This window comes from Amblyomma maculatum, chromosome 9 (genome assembly GCF_055883805.1).
Source record: "Amblyomma maculatum isolate TAMU_Amacu chromosome 9, ASM5588380v1, whole genome shotgun sequence".
NCBI classification, from domain to species: domain Eukaryota; kingdom Metazoa; phylum Arthropoda; class Arachnida; order Ixodida; family Ixodidae; genus Amblyomma; species Amblyomma maculatum.
Window position 1 is genome coordinate 11,090,238 of NC_139352.1, and position 9,659 is coordinate 11,099,896.

General features: G+C 50.0%; 1 protein-coding gene across 1 annotated transcript; it reads right to left on the minus strand.

The window, feature by feature from the left end:
• Positions 1–3,223: 3,223 nt before the first annotated feature.
• LOC146178277 (uncharacterized) lies at positions 3,224–4,501 on the minus strand. The gene has a single exon (XM_084578083.1). It carries the CDS (start codon positions 4,283–4,285, stop codon positions 3,458–3,460), a length of 828 nt encoding a protein of 275 aa, XP_084434209.1. The 5' UTR covers positions 4,286–4,501; the 3' UTR covers positions 3,224–3,457.
• Between the last annotated feature and the right edge of the window lie 5,158 nt (positions 4,502–9,659).

A 9,659-nucleotide genomic window follows, 5' to 3' on the forward strand; every position in this document is an offset into this window, starting at 1 on the left:
TTAATAAAAAAAATTCGAGGACACTGGACCCCTAAAGTGCGATGAGGCGAAAGCCAATATAGCGCGGTGGATCGCAGCCCTCCACTACGGCACCTCTATCTCCCTCTCACTCCCACCTTCCTCCCTTCCTTTACGGCATGGTACATGTATTCACGGGGAGCCCCGCCGGGGTGGTGCAGTGGTAAGACGCCCGACCACTGTGCCGGAGTACCCGGGTTCGAACCCGACCTCGGCGGCTGCGTTTCGATGGAGGCGAAACGAAGAGGCGTCCGTGTGCTGTGCGATGTCAGCGCACGTTAAAGATCCCCAGGTGGTCGAAATTACTCCGTAGCCCTCCACTACGGCTCCTCCCTCTCTCTTTCCACTTTCACTCCCACCTTCCTCCCTTCCCTTACGGCGCGGTTGCGGTGTCCACAGAAAACAAGTGCGACAGTTACCGCGCTTTTCCCTTCCTATAAATAAATGTTTTTTTTTTAAATCAGGCAGCGAAGGTTGCTCAGCTACAGAGCCAGTAGCAGGCCCGTGCATTTTCTTTTCCTTCTTCCTAATCCACAACACAACGAGGCAGCGGAGGTGGCTCAGTTACAGAGCCAGTAGCAGGCCTGTGCATTTTCTTTTCCTTCTTTCTACACCCACAACAACATCCGCGGCCACGTGTCGACTCCCCTGCCTACGCAACAGAGACGCCCGAACAAAAGAATATCTTGGCATGCGCAGACAAGATGCAGAGCAGCCTAGACGCCCGAACAAATGCGAAAACGCCTTGCCAAGCGAAGACACCATGATGCAGACCACACTAATAATAATAGTAATAATTAATAACAATAAATTGGTTCACAGGAAAGGAAAGGCGCAGTAGCTGTCACACTTGCTCTGTGGACATATGAACCGCTCTGCAATAGAAGGGTGGAAGGTGGGAGAAAAGTGGGAAGAGAGAAAGAGGAGCCGTAGTGGAGGGTTTAGGATAACATCGACCACCTTGCCCAGCCCACGGACGTGTCCGTTTCGCTTCCATCGAAACGCAGCCGCCGGCAGAGCGTAAAAAAAGCTGATTGATTTATAGGAAGGGAAAGGCGCGGTAACTGTCTCACTTGTTCTCTGTGGACACCTCAACCGCGCCGTAAGGGAAGGGAGGAAGGTGGGAGTGAAAGTGGAAAGAGAAAAAGAGGAGCTGTAGAGGAGGGCTTCGGAGTATTTTCGACCACCTGGGTATCTTTAATGTGCGCTGACATCGCACAGCACACGGACGGCTCTTCGTTTCGCCTCCATCGAAACGCAGCCGCCGAGGTCGAGTTCGAAACCGGGAGCCCCGCCGGGGTGGTGCAGTGGAAAGACGCCCGACTACTGTGCCGGAGTACCCGGGTTCAAACCCGACCTCGGCGGTTGCGTTTCGATGGAGGCGAAACGAAGAGGCGTCCATGTGCTGTGCGATGTCAGCGCAAGTTAAAGATCCCCAGGTGGTCGAAATTACTCCGTAGCCCTCCAGTACGGCTCCTCTTTCTCCTCCTCTTTCTCTCTTTCCACTTTCACTCCCACCTTCCTCCCTTCTTTTGCGGCGCTGTCGTGGTGTCCACAGAGAAAAAGTGAGACAGTTACCGCGCCTTTCCCTTCCTATAAATCAGTCAATCGAACCCGTTGTTGTTGTTGTTGTTGTTGTTGTTGTGGAAGAAGTAAAAGAAAATGCACGGGCCTGCTACTGGCTCTGTAGCTGAGCCACCTACGCTGCCTCGTGCAGATAGAAGAGAAAAGAGAGAAGAAAGGAAAGCAAGAAGGAAAGAAAGACGCGCGCCGCAACAACAGCCGTCGTCCGCCACCAGCGGTGGCGTGTGCAATGACGGCCTGAACAGATAAAAATTCGGTGCCAGGCGAGCGCCCGCCGCAAGCGGCGGTGACCCACCTGTACCAGCCCCATCAGCAATCGACCCGGGTACTCCGGCACAGTAGTCGGCGTCTTACCACTGCACCACCCCGCGGCGGGGCGCAGAGCGTAAAAAGCGCCGCATAGCACCAGCAGCAGCAGCAGCGAAGAGAGAAGGAGCGCAAGAAGTCGAAGAGAACAGCGGAGACGCCTGAAGAAAGAGGAACGGCTTGCCAGACGGTGACGCCAGACTGCCGAGCGTAATAGAAGGAACATATCCGCCAAGATAGGGTCTATGCATGAGCTCAATCAACGGGAACCAAGAAAAGAGGATTTTGAGATAGTGGTGTGACTGATCACTCCACTCGAGTTTCCGAAAGCGCATCTGCGACCCGGACGTTTGAAGCAGACCTTGTGAACAGTCCGTTTGGACACGTGTAGTGTGTACGAGTGACAGTGGCACCAAATCGACATGACATCGGTGAGTAATCTAATGTATGACACTGTGTTTAGAGATCCGCCAGGCCGAAATACTTTATAGACAAAATTGAGACCGCGTTAGGAAGTGTGCAAAGCCGGAACCCTATATGAGTACTATGCATGTCGGGAGTAACTACTGCGCCGCCACTGGGACCTGATAATGCGTAGCCAACTATCTACGGCGTCTGCGCGAAGCATATACTGTACGAAACAGTAACACCACGTATCACGTGACAACAGGAAAACAAGGCGTTTCCAGCCTCATGCTTACCATTCAGTCGCCCCGAAAGAACGGACCGAGCACGTCAGGAAACTTTGGGAGTTTAAACAAACCTTTGTTTTGGCGAGCATCCTTTACATAATGGATCCAACCAGACGCTCTTACCTAGATATTCACACCCAAAGCATTTGTAGTAATGGAACGCTTGTCGTGTCTGAAATTGTTCACCGAACAGTTGTTGGCCATCCTTTCGCGAGAAAGCACTTCGGTCATCCGAGATGAGTGGTGAGCGCACCAAACGTCGGAGCATAGAAAAGCTAAGGACGAAACCCCGCCGGGGTGGAGCAGTGGTTACGACGCTCGACTATTATTCCCAAGGATGCGGGATCGAATCCCGACCTCAGCGGCCGCTTTTCGATGGAGGCGAAAGGCAAGGCACCCGTGTACTGTGCGATGTCAGTGCACGTTAAAGAATCCCAGGCGGTCCAAATTTCCGGAGTCCTCCACTACGGCGTCTCTCATAGCCTGAGTCGCCTTGGGACGTTAAACCCCACAAAACAAACATTGCCTATACTTGCAACGCAGCTTCGTTGCAAGTTCCGTAAGTGCGGTTGTTTGAGATCAGTATTACAGAATGCAACCAAATTACTGGAGGAAAATGAATGGACACCATAAGAAATATTTTATTGTAAAGAAAAGATATTCCGGCGCAATTCAGGATGAGTGTACAAAACAGTCGCATTTACTGAAACCTAACGCTCACCAGCCACAGACCTTCGCTGATCTTTATTTTCAGCACGGTCCTCACGAGGAACAGAAAGCGAGTGCCAGCACCTGACACAGGTGGCACGCGAAAGAAAAGTCTGAAAACAACGTGTTTCGAGACACGCTCGGTTTCGCTACAGTGTCTCTCGCAGCGACCTTATGACGGCGCAAATCTTTACAGCCGGGCCTAGCTTCATGCTCATAGCATTCATTAGGTGATGCTCGTTGAGGAGAAACAAGGCTTCTCCGTCAATTAGGTGATCGCGGAATTTCACGGCGTATTTCTCGCATCCTGGAACCCTTGTTATGTACTGAGCCACCTCGTCAACTGTCCACTCCTTCGGGCCCTTGATCCTCAGCAGTTGAGGTCTCCGAGACGTGGGCACGTGTCTCTTCCTTCCCACGATTTTCATGCGAGGAGTCTGCTCAGCAGTCGCACGCGTTATCGGGATGGGTATCAGAGACGGGGCAGGAACCGGTATCACAGGCACGTCTGGGCCAAAGGCGAAAGTCGGGTCCTCAGGGACGGCGGCGACGGCGGCGAGGACCATGCTTGGGGACAAAACCAGCTCCACAGTCGGAATCGTACCACGGCTCGGCGTTGATTCAGTCATCAACGCAGGGGTTGGTGTTTGAGCCGGAGCCGGGCTTCGCCGCTCACCTGAATCCGGAGACGGGGCTACTGCAGACGGCAATTCCAGACCGACGGGAAGCCCGGGCTGTTCATCATCGAGAACATTGGCCACGTAGCTTACAGGAAATGGTTCTAGGCTTTCTTGAATTATGTACTCCTCGATGACATGCGTCGCGGCGTTAGGCATAGCCACGAGTCGGTCCGTCATACGACGCAACAGCTCTGAAACCGGCACCATTGTCACCTGCGACTGCTGCCTGCTGTGAGACGCTGCTCCGGTGTCTCGACTAGCGTTTCCTGCGTCGTTGCTGAGCGTCGCTTTGTTCATCACTGGCGCTGCTTCCAAACGCAACCTATACCGGGAGGTGCGATTATTCGCAAACCGATAGCGATGTGCACTACGCGCTTACCGCCGCTATTTGCAGCGATAAATTTGCGCATCTTTGTCTTTCCTTGTAACCTGCAATTATGCACCGCGGAAACAGAAAATGGGCGAATGATGATGATAATCGCAGAAATTTTAAAACGTGCGTCGTACAATACCAAATGTTTCGCAATCCAAGCATAGATGATTTTTGCGTTATGGCGTGTTGATTCTTTATCCTGTCCTTGCCGACGTTTCTTTAAAGAACATGCGTGCGCAGAACATGTGTGCGCATGATCTGCGCGCCTACTTTTCATACTTTCTTTAGCACTAGCCTAGCGCAGGCCAGAAAGTGCAAGTTCTCGTCTTATCTCAGAACGACTCTGCAGAATCGGCGGAGGGTCAGCGCATGCGCATGTGCGCTGGGCCGTAAAAGGCGTCGTACTACGCTTTCGAATTCCTACCTGCGAAGCACAAGCGGGATTCACTGGTGCCAAGTGTAGCATCGCAATACTGTCAGGGCAGCTCAGAAGATAAGGAAGCACGTCAAGAAAATAGAGATATTCGTGGCTATCAACGGTGTTCGCCAGTTACTTCATGGGACAGAAAAGCCTGAATTGGGCAGTGACGGCGGAAGGGAGTGCTCGCGTGAAGGAACATTGAGTGAAGCTCAGTCCAATTATTGTAGGCTCGCTTTTTTTTTTTTTACTGCATCGAGGTTATTCAGCAGCAAATTATGCATTTATCAGATATAAAATCAGTGGTTTATGAATCTTCTCATGAGTGGATTCAAATACATGACGTCCTTGTCTGATTTTGTGTAGGAAGGGTCGTCACCGTTTCGAAGTGATTGTTGGTGTGCGATAAATCAGTGGCTACACACGCATTTTGCTTACGAAAATATGCGTTGGTGCCGTCACCTGCAGTTTTCTTACCTTTTCTAGTTTGCGAAAACTCCATTTTGTGACTAGAACGTGGTACCCTATAGAAACAGTTTAGCTTTATTCGTTCTCAATGCTCTTTTAAAGCCAAACAGCTTTTAATAACATGTCATTGTCGTCGCTCCTGTAAGCATGTACTTTGAACAACGTGTGCGTGCCCTTGCATATCCAACATGACGCCAAGGAAGAACCCTCAAGCTGAGATAAGAGACACGGAACAAGTATCTCATACCGTAACCCAAAATGTTACTTATTATCTCCAAACATATATTCTTTACATCCATTTTCCATCTCATACGTTGCTGCCAACAAGTTGTGAGCTGGAATTGCGAGATGGGTTGAGACACATATTTGAGGCTTAGGAAAAAGCCTGCATGGGCTTCCTCTGCATGCAAGAGCACGCGCAGCCAAGCGTGCGCAACAAACGTTTGAAATACATTTTAATTCGCTTACAATGAGTGCCTAAATGGTCGTTCTCGCGATCGCGAGCCCCATTGCTCGCACTATTAATACTTGCGTCACTCTGTTATAAGCGCAACATCTAGTGACGTCATATCACATTAAAGTGACGTGATCGCCAAGCCTGGAGAACTAAAGGGTAGTTGCATCAGCGAGTAGTTTCGCCTGCGCACCATCGCTCGCTGCAGCAGTGTGTGCGTCACAGGTTTGTGAGTCTATGTCACCAGGCCGCGTTGTCAAGGTTCCTACACAGTGGCGTTTCTGAAAAACTCGATCGACCTCTACTCGCAGTGCGATCCACTGCCCGCACAAGATGAGTAGCCAAGAGCGACAGTTATGAACCACAACAGCAAAAAGCGAACACCGTCTCCCCTCTTTATCCTATAATGAGGAGAGTGGTAGAGAAGCAGTTATGACGTAGTTGATCAAAGCAAGCTGAATGAGGAACACGTCGCGGACTTCTCAGTAAGGGAAACAAGTGCCGAGCAAGCGTACAAGTGCGGACGAGATCATTGTCGAGAGGTTGAGCGGGCTACAGGGATGCACGTAATGTCCAGAAATGCTAACGTCCTTTTAAACAGCATAATTTTCTTTTTCCGGAGCTGGTTCGAGACTTACATGAGCTAGGGACTAGAAACCAGTCCTTGTATGATGTGTGTAACTTCTAGAACCGAACTCTACTCCCGAAGTAGATGCTAATAACGTCGGCTTCCGATTGCATACCTGGCGCCAACTCCATGCCGAACACTGTTGGAAAATTTTAACAAGATTTCTGAGAAAAATTTGGTATAGAGCTGTGTTATGTAGACATCACATGGTAAGTTGTGAAATACTCTACTTTCTAGAATTCGCTCACTTCCATAGCCATGTCCTGCTGGTGCAAAGCCTCATTTCGCGCACCCTTCCATGACCTTCTTGCTGGAGGGCACAATTCTTACCAGCAATGCACGTACCATAAATTTACTGTGGACCAAAGTATTTAAAATCTTATGGTCGATCTCAGTGGGTCTGTTAAGGCTATGGAGGCATCAGCCACGCCGCTTCATTGCGAACGTGATGAAAAACTCGCATTGTTGCTCAGTATAGCGCTAAGCTTGACAAGGGGCTTTTTGAACTGCGATATACTCAACGGCCATTTTGGATATGCATGTGAGTTATGTTTTACTATGTTGGAGCACTGGCCTATCCTATTCATATTTTTATGTGTCAGAAAGACAAAAAACTGGAACAGGACGCTTAAGATACACCTAATACTTTCTCCCTTGATTATTATCCCTAGCTGTTCCTATTCCAGCTCAGTACTTCTCACTAAATGTTATCCCTAGATTTTCCCATTCCAGATCCTTGAACACTCCTTGCAAGCACGCAGTAAGCACCACTCCAGAGATCGTGTCTCCTTGCTTAGGCAGCCGCTATATGTTCAAATATTTTACACAAGACTCTTCCACAACCTGATTCCATAATGGTTGCATTACTTTTGAGGCTTAACTGAGCCAAACGCTGTAATGTTGTTTATGAATGCTGCATATATAGCGGTTGATCATAGAGTGACAATTTCTCTGTCACCTTGTATGAATGTGGTCGATTGTCGAGAAGCTTGACGAAAGCTTGTCTGGTCCTTTGGTGGACCTAAGGTTGTCCCGACTGACAAGCCTAAGGTTGTCCCGGCTGAATTGCAGATTATTTAGTGAATACCTTGTGGGCAACGAATAATATTAGCGATATCCAAGTTTCCAATCCACTTGGGAGTCGTAATTCGTTACGCACACAGTGTGGTCAGTTTTGTAGCACAACCACCCCAACGTCAGTCAAAAGACCTGCTGTTACCCGATCCTCACCACCTCTATCTTTCTCCCTTTTTCACTGTTCCTAAAAGCAGCTAAGTGAGCGAAGTAGCTCTCGTTTAGTCTGGTACTGATGTGTTATGAGGGAGATTTAGCGCACTGTGACCGAATATGCGAATGTCAGAATTGCCAACTCCACTCATTCTTTCCGCTGCTTGCACAGGCTACAACACCTGAAATGCGGCTCTGGGAGAAATAATGTCGTATATGATATAAAGATACATATTAAAACTGTTTATTGCCGTTTTCTAGGCCCTACTGAAAGAGGCTGTTGCAAAAGACAGTGAGTGGTAACAATTTTTTCCTCAATATTCGCATTGTTTAGTTTTACCACAGAAGACGCCAGCCTCATTACATTGCGCGAGCGCCTCTTGTAAAAAACGGGAACGCCAGACCGAATTAAGACTTTTGCCACTTGGTATTCTACGTGTCCGCCGCAGATGCAGCTGCTTTGTTGACTGCGTCGTCTGGTCAACTGCGCCGCATAGATTTGCAACTGCTAGTCGATCCCAGGTATATCGAGCGCAAAGGGGATCACGAAATAGTTCGATATATCGATAATTCTACATTAAAATATGCTAACAGTTGTGCCTCTCTGTAATCTGGAAGCGTGTATACTGTGCCCCCAGACTTGCGACATGCTTCCTATAGCGATAGGCTGCCCGCCAGCACGCTAGCAACCTACTGCGAGCCATGGATGCGGCGGCCAGCAAAGTGAAAGGGCGCGCACCCGTGCGCCGACCTGACACCCCACACTAGGCATCAAAAATGTGTGTGGCACTCTGAACCACTAAAGCGCAAAAATGCGAAAGCCATTGTTTGAAACCCCGCTGATTCCTGCTTAACTGCTTCTGCTTCCGTATTCTGCAGTGTGTGGTGTGCCCTTAGAAGAAGCGCCAAGTGAAAGACGCAGCAGAAACGCCCGGCGGGGTCAGCTTTGTATATGCGTGAATCGCCTGGTGATGCCATTGTCCATGACCGGACGTGACTTCATAATAACGTCAGTTCGGTTTATTATACGAGAGCGGATGTGACCTCATTATGACGTCAAAATAAGCCATTGTAGATGACGTCACCTGGTGATGACGTCACAATCACGCGGTGTCCCGCGGAAACTCTCGAAGTGTGACACTTCCGTGGACAGACACTGATGAGCCTATTTAGACTTTCGCCTTAAAAGAGAGGTGCGCAGAGCGCATTTCCACGTGACGCTCCATGGAAGGTACCGCGTGCTGAAAATATTTAGCAGGGACAGATCGGAGCGCGCGGCACAAGTTCCGATAGGGCTGCGGTTCATATCAAAGCTGCCGCGTATGGAGAGGGTAATCAAAGGAGCCTCCACACGAACGACGTACTAGGGTGGTGCAAAGAAGGCGCAGTATCTGTCACAGTTCCTGGTGGACACATGGACCGCGCCATAAGGGAAGGGAGGGACGGGGTGAAAGAAGAGCTGCCATCCCACCACCAAACTTCATCTCCCCCTATATATTCATGTGCCCTGACCCGCACAAGCGTCCTCCCTCTGCAAGCACGCACCCGTCTCCACCTGGTCGGTGGTGGTAGTAAAAACATTTTTTTGAAGGAACCAGGGTATATTACAAGTATCGGGGTGGCTCCTGACCCCGGTTGGTGTCTGTCAGGCCGTGCCTGGCAGCGACTGCTTTAGCCCAGTTAACCAGCATCTGCTGCGTGGCTGGGTCCGAGCTGGAGACCGCGATCTCCCAACCCTCAGTGTCTGTGAAGCCCCAATTGGGCGGTTGCTTGAAATATTTGCATATAAGCATTATGTGATCGAAGGTAGCTCTAGGTGCGCCACATAGAGCGCATGTGGGGTCGTACCGGCCCGGGTGTGCCAATGCCTAACCAAGCTGGGCAGGGAAAGATTTTGGCTTGTAGCTGTCGCCAGATTATTTGATGGGGTTTTGAGAGAGAGAGGTGTGAAGTGGGGGATAGAAGAGTCGTTGTTCTCGGTAGTGAAGAGTTATACCATAACAGGTGAGAAGTCTGTCCCGCGTGCTTCCCCAGTCTTCGGTATGCCCCGCTCGATTGACGTGCTCTCGAGCAATTGAGGGGATTGCCTCGTTACCGGGGTTG